The sequence below is a fragment of the Camarhynchus parvulus genome, chromosome 1 (genome assembly GCF_901933205.1).
Source record: "Camarhynchus parvulus chromosome 1, STF_HiC, whole genome shotgun sequence".
NCBI classification, from domain to species: domain Eukaryota; kingdom Metazoa; phylum Chordata; class Aves; order Passeriformes; family Thraupidae; genus Camarhynchus; species Camarhynchus parvulus.
In genome coordinates, this window is record NC_044571.1 from 6,025,767 (window position 1) to 6,040,444 (window position 14,678).

The 14,678-nt window shown below is 41.1% G+C and overlaps 1 protein-coding gene across 1 annotated transcript in view; it reads left to right on the forward strand.

The window, feature by feature from the left end:
• Window positions 1–2,082: 2,082 nt before the first annotated feature.
• TRAPPC10 (trafficking protein particle complex 10) overlaps window positions 2,083–14,678 on the forward strand; it is a 37,732-nt gene continuing 25,136 nt past the window's right edge. The window contains exons 1-4 of the mRNA XM_030952168.1: window positions 2,083–2,279; window positions 11,474–11,555; window positions 12,227–12,362; window positions 13,405–13,601. Coding sequence (XP_030808028.1) covers window positions 2,201–2,279; window positions 11,474–11,555; window positions 12,227–12,362; window positions 13,405–13,601 — 494 coding nt within the window. The 5' untranslated portion in view covers window positions 2,083–2,200. The remainder of the gene's footprint in view (window positions 2,280–11,473; window positions 11,556–12,226; window positions 12,363–13,404; window positions 13,602–14,678) is intronic.

Genomic DNA, 14,678 nt, shown 5'->3' on the forward strand with positions numbered 1-14,678 from the left:
ACTTGTGTTTACCTGTTTCCCTACCTGTGCTGTTCAGGACCATTTCACAGACGCAAAAAATTACTTTGGGCATCTGAATTACTGAGGAGCTTACTGGGAGGAATTTCTAATTTTTTGTAAGTGCATAAAGAGTGTTTTTTCTTTTCTGTTTGAGTGAATAATGTTTGCCATACACTTATACTGTAAAACAGTGTTTAAGTGCTGACATTTTAAAAATAAAATTGTACCATCATGTGCCTTGACTCTCACAGCACAAAAAATGTTTGTGTCCAACTGCTCACTTAAACCTGAAAATCAGATTAAAAAATTTTATTGTGCTATACAAGATTCTTAAAATTCGACTGTGGCAAAGAAGCAAGTTACAACCAAGGTAAAAGTGAATTTCTGTGCAAATGTTGGTGAAAATATTCAAATAGGAAACAACCAATAATCCCCCAGTAAAATGGTAGAGATAAAACTGGGAGTATTCAGCAATATTAAGGGATGAAATATGTTCCAAGGATGCTGTAATTTTTTTGAATCAACATTATAAGTCCGGAAAATAGAGTTAAGGTTTTACTGAAAGAAAATTCTAAACAAACTGACTTCTGTAAATATTTGAACACCCAAACACCTGAGCACAATGTCACTGTGAAATAAAGAATTATGATTAATTCACAGATTACTTATAGTCCTACCTGAGGTGACATTTGGCTTTACACATGTATGCAGTGTTTTCCATTTTTTACCCCTTATGGTAGGCTAATTTCAATATGTTGTTCCAGATCTTACTTTTATGTGAGACAGTAAAGTGCAAACCCTCTAAGTTTAGGATTCTTTATTCTGAAGAAACTGCAGATGACCCAGGTGAACAGTAGGTTTATTTAAAATAAAGGAATAGCATCTCAGTCTAAAGTAAAACGAGGGTCAATTTTATGGCTCTAATACCACTAATTAGACCCAACAGAAGTGTAATGGGGTGTTATTATCTCTATGCATTTAAAACCCTACATTATAAACCATTAAACTTCAAGGGCCAGATTCACTTATATATTTAAAGTCAGTGGAAAATATGATCCTTAACGCACTTACTCCCACTGAACTAGCCAGGAACAGCCATGGGAATGACACATCAGGCAGCTGCCCATGAAGTCCACCAAAGCCCCACAGAAGTCCTGCAATGAATTTAAATAAGATTCATTTTAATAAAGAGCATCTCTTTTATGAGGAGAACCTGTGGGAGCAGGGCCTGTTTAGTCTAGAGAAGGCTGAGATCTCATCCATACATATAAATATCTCCCAGGAGGATGCCAAGAGGATGGTGCCAGACTCCTCAGTGGTGTCCAGCAGCAGGACAAGGAGCAACAGGTGTAAACTAAAACACGAGAAGTTTCACCCCTACACAAGGAAGAACTTATTTCCATGGAGGCTGGCAGAGCTCTGGAACAGCGGCCCAGGGAGGGTGTGCAGTCTCCCTGTCTGGAGACATTCCAGACCCATCTGAACACGTTCGTTCCTGTGTCACCTGCTCTGGGTGACCTTGCCTGGGCAGGAGGATGGACTGAGCGATCTCAGGAGGTCACTGAGCGATCTCCGGAGGTCACTGAGCGATCTCCAGCGGTCACTCCAACCCCGACCCTTCCGTCACTCCCGCCGGCTGTCACCGCTCAGGGCGGCCCGGGGGGGCTCTGCCTCTCAGGCGCCTCGGGCCCTCCCTCAGGGGCAGGAGGATGGACTGAGCGATCTCCGGAGGTCACTGACCGATCTCCGGAGGCCACTCCAACCCCGACCATTCCGTGCCTCCCGCCGGCTGTCACCGCTCAGGGGCTCTGCCCCTCAGGCCGTCCCTCAGGGGCAGCCCCGCCCCTGCTCCCCGCGGCTGCCGGGGGCCGCAGGCCGGGACCCCCCTCCCCGTCCCCGGGCCGCGCTTGCCCTCCATTCCCCGCCGCATTCCCCCTTTTCCGGGTTCCCCGGCGGCGGCGCTCCCCGGAAGCGGTAATGCCTGCCCGGTGATCCAGGAAGCGGATGAGCCTCTCCCGCCCGCCTTCCCCTCCGGAGCGGCGCTGCGGGGACGCGGGGAAGGGGTTGGGGGGAGGCGGGGGGGGCAGCGGCGGCACCACCCCCGCTCCGGCCCGGCCTGTCCGTCCCGTGCCAGCCCCCCGGCGGTGTTTCCATGGCGCCGGGCGGGCGGCGGAGCCGGGGCTGACGACCCCGCCCGCTCATGGACCCCGCCGAGGAGGAGGAGGGCAGGGAGAAGCCCCCCGTGATCTACACCATGGAGAACAAGCCCATCGTGACCTGTGAGTGTCCCCGCCGCCGCTGCTGGCGGGGCTGGGGGTCCGGCCGGTGCCCCCGGCGGGCCCGGGGGGAGGCAGGAGCCGGTGCCTGGTTCTGGGGGGCTCCCGCAGCTTCGGGTGGGGACAGGGCGCCTGCAAAAGGGATCTGATGGCGGGGTTTGGCTCCTCGCTTCTCCCCCCCCTTTCTGATGGCAGTGGGCAAACTTGGGGTTGTTTCTGTAGTAAATAACAAGGCGAATGCTGTGCTCAGAGGTGTTTAGGGGAAGAGGGTGAAATGTGAGAATAAATGGTGAACCCCAAACTTCCGGGCAGCGAGCTTTGTGTGGCTTTGCTGGTGCTAAGAGAAGTTGCGAGGAGGCATCCTCTGCGGCGATCCCACTGATGCCTGCCCACTGACATTACACTTTAATCTTAAACTGCTTTGGTTCCATCCCTCAGAGGGCTTAGTTAACCAAAACGGGATCTCCTGCTTCCAGCTCTGAATTAGTTCTTTCAGGTGTCAGAGACAGGCAGGTGGTCCTGATGTAAAACGTGATCCCTCCTGCTCTTACAGGTATAGAGGGGTGCACTCAGAGTTCGCTTAAAACAAGCGCGTGGGCTAGGCTGGGCCTGAGGAAGCATTTCTTTAACATGAGAGGGGTCAAGCACTGGAAGAGGCTCCTTAGAGAAGTGTCTCAGTCTGTCCCAAGTCTGTCAGTGTCTAGGAGATATTTGGACAGTGCCCTTAACATGCTGTGACTTTTGGTCGCCCTGAAGTGGTCATGTAGTTGGACCAGATGATCCTGGTAGGTTCCTATCAACTAGAATAGTCTCTTTTATTCTAACTATATCCATAATGTTGTTAATAAAAAGGTAAAGGGGATGAGATCAGCATAGAGAATTCTGCTTTTTCTTTTTTAACAAAAGGTAGCCAGTGGCTGGTCTTAGTCAGAAGTATCTCTACTGATGATGTAACAAAATACATATTTGCACTTTATCACTAGAATGCTGGGAATGCTTTATTTGCCTGTGAAATAGAAACTTATTTCACAGTTCTGTGTTGTCTTATTATGGAGTAAGCATTTATTGGTGATTAAGGTCTTAGACCTTACTTAGAAAAAGTATCCAACTCTAACCTTGTAGCTGTATAATTGTGGAACTCTGTGTGTATATATTTTGTCCAGACTATTTTATAAATGTGCTTTTTTTTCCTGTCTTAAACTTTTTTTCCTTTTTTTGAATGCAGTTCATAAGCTGAAGTGAACAGGATCTGTACTGAATCTTCTCTACTCACCTATTTCAAGAATTTTCAAATTCACTTTAGATTTAAAGTCAGAAAAAATGTGCATATCAGAAACATCTGGAGGTTATAGTTTGCTGGTGTTAATGCTACTGTTCAGGCTGTGGGGGCTTGCCTTTTAGATTTTCTGGCTTTATTTGTATTCAGCATTGGAGAGTCTCCACGTGTGTGGCAGGGGGACTGGGTGGTGCAGGTCAGTCTTCACTGTTCCTGTATGATTTAAGTAACATTTTAGTCTGTTGAAGTACACAAAGTTTTGCCCCATGGTAAAACCTTGGGTTTTTTGTTAGTGGGTGCTGAAAAGAATTCTGGTCTCTTTGTACAACGGAATTTTCAAACTTCCAAACATGAAATTTAACCAGATTTCAATCAAGCCCAGTTGCCTGATATTGAAAACCATATTAATTTTGGGTGGTGAGTGAGCATACATTATGGTTGTAAAATGTTTTGTTCTTATCCCCATCCAGTATGGTAGCAGCAGACTTAAAAATAAGTGAGCATTATGTGTCACTTGTATGCCTCACTCCTGGACTGAGGAAATAATTTCTATTGCCCTGGACAAGCACAACAGTAATATCTTTACTGGTATGGACTGGAGGGGCTTGGTCTGAGACAGCTTAATTCAGGAGTTAATTCAGCAAAAGTGCTCAGAAATCACCTCTCTGGTGAATGTAGTAAGGGTGACTTGCTACATTTTAAACCAAAACGTTTGATTTCAATGGGGAATGCATTTTACTGTAACTGATTTAGTTTGTCTTCTTCTCTCTTCAGAGGAGTGGAGTGCTTAGAGACTCTAATATTTCAAATAAGTGCATTCACTAATAATGACTATCTTGAAGGGAAGCTCCTCTAAGGATTTTATTGCTAAAGATTTACAGAGAGGTGAGGCTTGGCCTTCCAGGGAAAGGATTGACTAGGTGTGGGTTTGTTAAAAAACACATTGAAAGGCATGGTATTAGATACTGCTCAACAAACACAGTTTATCTTTGTCTGTGGTTCCTCTTTCAGGCAGTTGGAGTTGTCTGGGATAAGTGTCCCACCCGGTGTGTTTTTATTGTGTCCCACCCAGGAGGGGCACGTGGGGTCAAAACAGACCTGTGAGAGGATGGCTGGGTTCTGATTATGTGGAGTAAGAGTGAAGGTTAAATGAGGGTGCTTTTCAGAACACAAGTATTTCCTTTTGCTACAACATTCAGATTGATCTCTGTCAGGTAAACTTTTGCATCGTGAAATAACTCCTCTTAACTCTTAGGGTTTCTTCTTAATAAGAGAGAACTGAAGAGGGAGTTTTGTTCCTAGTGAAACTTCTTTGCAACACTCTGCATACCAGAGTTGTTTTGTAAACTAATGTTTTTACCTGCTTGAAATAAATTTGACAGTGCTCTGAAAGGAATGCTTCTTTGGTCAAGTATGCTTTCAAATCTCTGAGTTAGTCTGTATTGTAACAGTAGTTATTTGCAATATTGGCACAACCCTGAATGCAGCACTCTGTGTACAGACTTTGGTCTATGGAAAAAAATGGCAGGCTCCACGTGTCTTGGACATCCGCTGCAAATGCAGTTTTTGTCAGCACTTCTTTCATGTTAGTGCTGTAATTTGATTATTTTGCCCTCAGAAGCTGTCTTTAAGTGAATTAGCCTTGTTTTTATTGTGCTTGCATCACTGGAAACACCTGTAGTTTTAACAGAGAGTTTTTAGATTCACAGAATTTGGCAAGGCATGACGAACTTCTGGAGAGCCTTTCTCTAGGCATACAGACAACCATATTTTCCAAGCGTGGGAAAAGTAGTGTATTCACAGAAAGCTGCTGTTCCTTTATGTGTTTCCCTTTTCTCAGTATGGCAGCACCCCTGAGTGTTAAATCACTCTTGTCAGGTAGGACTGAGTGCCATGATGACTCAATTCCAAATTAATTTGAGCCATATTTTTTACACTGTCAGTCTTAGTAGATTGCAAAGCCGCTGGGGAGTTTCTCTGTCCCGCTGTGGTTCTGCTCTCTCTGGCAGGTTACTTTGTAAACTCTCAACTCATTTGTACCAGTTTATCTGCATTGCTGCCAGACCTGGTAAGCTAACAAAGTGTTTTGAGTCATCTTACAGCTTTCTCACTGCTGTAGAAGAATTATTTTTAGCTTCATTAATTTTTTTTTGGTTTTTTTTTTGCAGAGGCAAGTTGAGTGTTTGCATCAAACATCTTGAACTTGAGTAGTTTCTGTAAAATGTTGACTTTACAAAATCTCTAAGCCGGTGCAGCTTGCTTTCCTAGGAAACCCAAACAATGTTGTTTCCTTCTCAGGAATCCTATTTGAAAGTTTGAGAAAGTCTTTGGAGCTTCAATATAATGTTGTTGCACATATATATCAGCCAAAGAACTCATCCTTAGGTAGCTGATTTGCACTTAAATTATTAGCTCTATCCATATGAAGAGGAGGCTGGCGACTTAAGGCAGATCTGCAAAATGAAGTAATTATTAGGTTTTTCAGAGCTTTCCTAGCGAGCTGCTCTTCTGTAATTATCTTCATACAGTTGTGGAATATTCCATTATCAGCTAGTCTGTTTATATTGTCTTCTGTGTGTTGATATTGTGTGTTTGCATGTTTGCTTTCACTGTCAATAATCTGTTTTAGCGCAATGGACTTTATATATGTAGTCTTTGGAGAGAATCCTGTGCATCATTTTTATCTGGTCCATGTTCAGAATGTGCTGTGATACAGCATCAGAAAAACCATCAGCAAATGCTTTTGTAGGCCCAAGAAGAGAAAATATTTGCAATTATCTACAGCAGGAACAGAAAGATTAATAAAAGTAAGGGGTGGGGAGGGAAAGGGAAGAATTTTGCATCTTTTTGGGGTGAAAATAAACACTTGCAGTTAAGAATATTGTTCTGGGACTAGAGGAGCTTGATTCAAAAGTTCTTCTGTTACTAGTGGATATATGTAATAAAAAATGTGGCAGCAAGAAGCGAGATGTAGCCCAAGTGATTAGAGTGATTTGCTGCTAGTGAGACCATTTAACAGCTATATCCTATAAATTCATTTTCCCTGTTCTCAACCAGAACTCCTGCGTGCATTGTAAGTCATCACTGTTGTGTAGCTGATACATTATTCTGTGCTTAAATATTTGATTACATTTGTCATGAGAAGAAGTGGCATATACTTGTTAGTTCTAACCTGTTTTACAGATTCAGAAGTACAGAAGTGGAGTTTTGCTAAAAGGATTTTCTTCTAGTGAGTCAGCTATGGTTTTTATATAGCAATTTAGCTGTGTTCTGTTTTGGTTTTTAGACCTCTTTTGAATATGAATTTGAGTTAGGAGAGAGGAGGACCTTTAAAAGATGTAAATATAAAAACCTCACCAAAACTTCAGGTAGATCCACTTATTACAGGCTAGTGATTTAAGAAAAAAGATTCACAGTAGAACTTTTTACTAGTGGAAAAGTAAGTAGGGTCAGAAAGATTAGCTGTGAGTGATGCTTAGAGATAAAACCCAAACAAAACTACACCAAAGTGTAGTCTTGGCTCTGCTTTCTTTTAAAGGTATTCAGAGCCTTTTATCTCAGTTGACTGGGCTTGTCATTGGTATCAAAGGAAAATATTTGTCTTCTTTAGTCATCTGACCTCAGGAGTTTTTGTTTTAAACTGCCTGTGTAGTTAGTGGGTTAGGATGATTTCCTCTAGAGGAAAAAAAAAATTACAGTGGTATATTTAGATACTATAGTGACAGAACCTCTAAACATCTAAGAAGTTTGGAAGCTGTTAGGAAAAAATATATGATTAGGGATTTTGGTGGTTTTAAGCAGGCATGAACCTAAAAAATGTCAATATTTTATGGTTCTTTGGTATTAGACAGCTGTTACAAAGAGTGTGTGTCCCCCTTGATTAGGTGGTCATTCTGGTTTTCACTGTTCCTGCACAAATTTAGAGTAGGACGAGTGTCCTAGATAGGGAAAGAGGGAAGGGAGGAAGGCTGCACTGATTTGATCTACCAAAATGTCAGGAAGAAAGACAAGGAGGAAAGAATCACAGAATTGTTTGGATTGGAAAAGACTTTAAAGATTGTCCTGTTCCAAACCCCTGCCATGAGCAGGGACATCTTCCACTCTCCCAGGCTGCTCCAAGCCCCATCCAGCCTGACCTTGAGCACTCCCAGGGATGGGGCAGGACAGCTTCTCAGGGCACCCTGTGCCAGGGCCTGCCCACCCTCACATGGAAGAATTTTCTCCTGATGTCTAAATCTACCCTCTTTCAGCTTAAAGCCGCTGCCCCTTGTTCTGTCGCTCCAGGCCCTTGTACAAAGTCCCTCACCAGCTCTCTTGGAGGCCCTTTAGGCGCTGGAAGGGGCTCTAAGGTCTCTTCTCCAGGCTGAACAAGACCCTCTCTCCAGCCCCTCTCCATTGCAGAGGTGCCCCAGCCCTCTGAGCATCTTTGTGTCCCTCTTCTGGTCCCACTCCAACTGGTTTATGTCGCTCTCATGTTGGGGACCCCAGGGCTGGAGGCAGCTCTGCAGGTGGGGTCTCACCTGAGTGGGGCAGAGGGGCAGAATCCCCCCCTCCCCTGCTGCCCACGGTGCTTTGGATGCAGCCCAGGACAGTTTGGGCTTTCTGGGCTGTCAGTGCACATGGCCTGGCCATGTTGAGCTCCTCCTCAGCCAAAACCCCCAATTCCTTCTCCTCAGGGCTGCTCTCAATCCATTCTCCACCCACAGCAGTGAAGTGTTTAGATAAGCACCAAAGGCCCTGCCCTTTGAACTTTGTCATGTAGAAAGAAAGGAAACATGTGCTTTGTTCTTCTCTTTCTCGTGGGGTATTTCTTTTTAACGTGTATCTCTTTAACATTACTGCTTTCAATTGTTGTGTGTCACCACTTCATGTGCAGAAGTGGTATCTGTACTTGGAGTGGTATCACTGAAAGAGTCTCTGTGTTCTTTCTGTATTTGTGGGGTGTCTGTTGACATCCAGGTGGGGAATAGATTCAGACATACATGGTTTAAAAGCTCTAATGTTACTCCCTAGTTATCATCTCTGTGGGATATTTGGTCTTATTTGCCTGTAGGTTCTGAAAGATGAAAACCCTTCTCTAGAAGGCTTCTTGATTTTAATTATGATAGGATTCCAGAATTACTTTTCCTTCCCATATATGCATATCCTTCCTTGTCCCTTTGAGTTGTGTCTGATAATCATTTACACTCTGGCCCCATTACTGACAGCCATAGAATGGTTTGGCTTGGGTCTTAGTGTTGAGACCAGTCCACTGAAATGAATTTGCTGTGATATGATTGAGTCATTAACTTTTAAATTTTTTTTTCTTTTTCCAAAACACCTCAAACAAAACAGCCTTCTTACCAACTCACAAAAAAATTAAAAAAAAAGACAAAAAGTCCTACAACAAAATCTTTGAAGCAATTCTCAGATTTCTGTGCAGACTTTTTGGGTTTGCTCTAAGTTTGAATTCCAGGCTTACTTGGGGTTTTTGGAATGTTTCATTCTAAATTCATAGAATTCGGTCAGATACAATCAAAAACTCCTGTAGTGGTTTTGTTTGTATTTTCTTCTTTATTTCTTCTTTAATTTCCATATTTTTTAAAAATATTTTGGCAAATAGATCATAGATACACCAACTACTGAGGCATCAGATGAATATATATGTAGAGAAGAGAATGAGACTTCTGCCATGCTTGAAGTCTCTTGAGCTGTAGGAATCCTGCTCAACAGCACTCCAGAAACAATGATCTTTTGGGACTTTCTGTTCTGTTATTTGTGCAGGGTATGCTCTTGTCTCCCTCCCTGCAGCCCAGTAGCACCCAGTTCACAATTTATTGTGCATCTGACAGCCCTTACAATTCCTTGCTAAACTTACTGGTATCAGTGCTGGTCCTGTGTCAGTGCTGTGCTGGTGTTGCCTGCTGATAACTTCATTTTAGTGTTCTTGGCTTGATCAGCTCGAACATGCTGATTGCAGTAGATACAGGGTCCAGTTGAGCAGAACATGAAATGTTGCAGCCCTTTGGGTGTTGGAAATACGTGGTAGCAGCTTTGGTCTGTGTTCAAAGACAGCCAATGTATTTCACATTGAAGGTCTGTTCTCACTTTTCTTCTAATCCTAGAGGGCTGTGTTGCCTTGATCATAAAACACATTCTTCTGTGTATTTGATATACCCTCAAAACCAATGCAGGAGGAAAAGCTGACTGGTTTTAAAATGAATATACCTGTTTTAAGTTGATAATGTGATGTGTCTGTCTGAATAGCAGGGTGCTTACACATTATCCTTTAGTTCCTCTGTATTCAGTAGCAGTCCTTTTTACTTAAGATGTTGAATTCTAGAATATTTTTGTGGCATACATTGAATTTTTAGGTGCAGTGTAGAAAAATTACTTTGCTATACTCCAGAGATAAAATATGTGGCTTGTTCTTTCCAGCAGATTTGGAGCTCACAGACTCTCATTTTGATGTGGTCATTGTGCTGCTGCTAAGTCACTAAGCCATGTTTCACTCTCTGTGGGCAGTAATGAGTTGCAAATCAATAGACTGTTCTCAGCTTGGCTCACAGACGTGTAGCTTGGTATAAAACAGCATTAACACTGTGACTAACACTTGCTTCAGCATTCATTCAGGGCATTTGTTTGTGGTCTTAAATAGCATGTGGTATGGTACACAATTCAGATGGCATGAAGGTGAAGGATCAAGCATAAAGTACTTTTCTGGAGAAACAGGGCTAAAGTACTAATTGTTTTTGTTCTGTTTTTTTAGCTATTTTAGGAAATTGCATTGTTGTATAATAGCTAATGTGGTCAGGCATCAGAAGAGCTGGTTTTGCTTGTTCTTAAACTTTAATTTTTTAATATACTTTATTGTGTGGTGATAGAATTCTGCTAGCGCTAGTAATCAAAATACTATATGGGAGAATAATTATATATATAAATAAATAAGAAAATTAAGGAGAGTGTACTGGAAAAGTATTTCTAAGATGAGCTAAAGAATGCTAAAGGAAGGTGGAGGCAATGCCTGGCTTTGTGCCTGGATGTGGGACTGGGGGAATTGAAGGGAGACAAAAGGATGTCAGGTACTTCTGCAGCTTCCAGTTCCACAGGAAGGTGAGAAGATCTTCCTGTTCTGGTGTGCAGAATGATTGTGAAAAGGAAAACCACCAGGAAATAGCAGAATTGCCTATAAGGCTGTTAAAATCTTCATTAATGTCTTGTCCTTGTCATATCCTCCCTGAACCTAAGAGAATTTAAGAATTATTGTTGAAAGGTTACTGGTAATATGTTTTTTTTCATGTGGTAAACAGTGCATTGTGTTCTGACTTGTATCTAAGTAGCTCCTGCAGTGGTGTTGTATTTAATGTGGCTGTTTGGGACCTGAACTATGTTAACAGAGACCTCATGTTTCTGTAGAACAGCTTGGTAGTCAGGGAGGTGTTTTGTAGTAACAACAGTCCCAGAAAATGAGGAGAGAGCAATCATATCCAGTAAAACACAGAACATGTGCTAAACCAAATTTTCTCAGCATAGGCCCAGCTACAGAATGATGGGAACCAGTCTCTACCCAGTCTTCTGGTTTGGGAAGCTTAAATTCTGGAATATTTTTAAATATACTCTTTTTTTTTAACTGATGACTCCAGCTAAGGAGCTGTTTGTTTTATTTTTGGAGTTGGACCAGCTTTATGACTCTTTCTTTGGTATATGGATTATGTAGCTCTGTGGAAAATGACAATAGGAAGTTTGTAACAGTGTCTGCTTAAAAGTGTTGTATTAGGTCTTGAGAGTGATTTAAAAAACTGTAGTTCAGTGCTGGACTCCAGTTTCCATGTAGCAGACAAAATTAAATGTTCTTGATAGCAGCAGACCATAAGTAGAATAACATATTAATATACATTCTATAATTTGCACATGCTAATATATTAATGCCTTTCATTTTCAGGTGCTGGAGATCAGAATTTATTTACTTCCTTGTATCCTACACTTTCTCAGCAGCTTCCTAGAGAACCCATGGAATGGAGGAGGTAAACTTATATTTTATTCTGTGATTCTGTTTCCATGTCTGGTTTTCACCTGGGTAAATGTGTATTTGCTGTGTTCTGAGGAGCTCTTACCATAAATTGAGTTGAACAGAGCAACTGACTTGAAGAAATTGGAGAAATTAGATAATCAAAGTGAATGTTGTGCACTTCAGGATGATCTTTTCAACCCTTCAACATTGCCTAAAGAAAAATGGTAGTAATGCTGTGTTTCTCTTCCTGATTTTGTGGTTTGTGGGTTTGTCTTGGTGTGCTTTGATGTACTTGGGCTGCTGTGTTCTTTGTGTGGTATGCTTTCTTCTCAGTGAGTATATAGGTAGAACTCACATGGAATTAGATGTGTTTCCCTTCAGAAATACATTTAATATATTTGAATGTTTTGTGATAGGAAAAAATTTTGGGGGAATTCTCTTATTTAGTATTTTCTACTTGTCCTAGAGATACAGAAAATCTTTTACTCAAAGAAAGCTGAAGGGCTTCTAGCTGCTGTTCTTCAAAAAGGAGAACAGCATTTTATCTCATTTCAAGCAATACCAACTGCAGTGAGTGTAGTTTGTGGGTTTCCAGTGCCAGAGTATTTCAGTTTATTTCTCTTCCCCACAACACATGTTCATTTTTCTATTCTGTCCACTAATTTCAGTTTTTAAACTCTGTAGGTCTTACGGCCGTGCTCCGAAGATGATTCACCTGGAATCCAACTTTGTTCAGTTTAAAGAGGAGCTACTACCCAAAGAGGGGAATAAAGCCCTTTTGACTTTTCCCTTCCTTCATATTTATTGGACAGAATGTTGTGTAAGTACTCGGAAAAACTCAAATTTAAAAATGAAATTGTTCACATAAGCATGAAAAACAAATGAAAATAACAGACAGCACAAGCAGAAAGTCAAAACAATGAAGTCTGGGTTACATGAGCATGCATACCTGATATATTGCTGGAAACAAAACTTAGCTTGAGCACTTCTTGCCAGAAGCAGTATCTGTTTGTAATGTTACTTGACACTAAGAGGACAGGCATTTGAATAAGCTGTTTTCAGTACTTTGTGACAAAACCCCCAGGATCTTACAGTGACACTGCAGTGGCACAGTGCACTTTGTAACACAGAAATGTGGCCAGGGTAGTTCAGTTATGATCTGTTGGTGCACTGAAATCTAAAGATACACTTTTTTTTCTTTAGTTTCATCTTCTGTGTCTGTGAGGTACTAGTGGATGTCAGCAATTTAACTGGGTTAAATTTGGAATGTCTTAATCCTGTTTATCTCCAGTTCACTGCCTTTTGGTTTGCCTTTGTTGTGAATTAATTATCCACTTAAAGGACACAGGTGACATCTGATCTGTGACCAGTCAAAAAGAATCCAGAACAGTGTTAAGAATTATCTGTATTTATCTGTGTAATACCAACCCAGAACCAAAATAAGCTTTTAAACAGGTCTGAGATTTGAGCAGTGCAGAAGGTGGAAATATCACACTTCTGTTACTATGTGAGAATAAAACAGTTCAGCTTTGTAATTTCAAGCATGTTTTTATTGTAAAGCTCCAGAAGGTGTAAAATAAAGAGCTTAAATGATGTTTAAAAATCTTAATTTCAGTCATCTAAAGAATGATAATCTACCAAATACTATATTTGCTATTAACTAAAATATTGGTAATGAATTAAGTTAAAATACTAGAATTTTACTATGCTTTATCTAATTTGATTTTTTTCAGTAAGTGAACTTACTGTCACTAATTCCATTTGATATGTCTTTCTGTTTGCCTTCTTTTGGAACAAAACTTGCCTTTTGAAATTGTTCAGAATGTCTGTTTGATTTGATGATTCACCACTTCTCATCCCAGGACACGGAAGTGTACAAAACCACAGTCAAGGATGACATCACCAAGTGGCAGAACGTTCTCAAAGCTCACAGCTCAGTGGACTGGCTGATTGTGGTGGTTGAGAGTGATGCCAAGAAAAAGAACAAAACCAACATCCTTCCCCGAACCTCTATAGTAGATAAAATAAGGAATGACTTCTGTAACAAGCAAAGTGACAGGTGAGCATTCTTGGGCTTGTAAAGATTTTCATCTTTTGACCAGTGTGCTGATTTATAAACTCAGTTCCATATACAAAACATTCCTTGCTCATTTAAAGACTTCCCTTGATGTCCAGCATTCACACTGGTGCCTCTGTAAGATTTGTGCTTTGAAGGAGGCTGGCACAAAGAATAAAGGGAGAAATTTTATTTTCAGTTTTCCTGGGTTTGTGTCAGCTTTGAAATGTGTGTCAAAGAGATTTCAAGTATCTCCTCCTGGCTTAGAGAGGTTTAAGGGGAACAGTGTGATGTTAATCAGCTTTTAGACCTTCAGGGTTTCTTGTTTGCTTAGGTGCTTGCAAAAGTCTTACCAGAGTGGCAGGTAGTGGGAGTGAGGTGAGTAGGGAATATGATAGGGCTGATTTTTTGCCATTGTACTTTCTGCTGTTCACTTAATCACCTTTCCACTCTGAGATAATTGACATAAGGCCAATTTCTTCAGATGTTTTTATTCTAAGGAAATAGTAATGAATGTATGAAACTGTTCTTGCTTTCATTAAAGCCAACAAAATAGGATTTTCTAATCAGAAATAGTGTTTTATTTGGATGAGGGATTTTCTTATCTTTTGGATGTTAATGAATTGTGATAGAAAAACTGAGGAAGGAAGATGCTCTGAAAAAGTTGATTTATTTGTAAATTAATAGGATCTGTTTATTTTCTGAGAAAAGCAGAGGAAGTTTTAGCACATAGGATTGAGATATTTCAAGAATCTATTATGGATTATTATTTCAAGTGAGTTAGGAAAGGCTGACTTTATGTGAACTGATAGATCCTCATTTGTATTTTGTAGAATCTTTACCAGAAGTAGCTATATTTGCTGTTCTGCTGATTTGTATTGCTAGGCAGACTTTTCTTTTCTAGGTTAGCTACAGCATTACTTATATTTAAGTAGCTAGAATAATGTGTCCATTATTTGCTCAAAAAAAAAAAGAAAGCTTTAGAGTACTCAATCTGGGTAAAACACTTAACTCTTCTCATAAACTATATCACATGACAAAGTTTTTTAAAAGCTACCAAGCCTCAACCAAAAAAAAAAC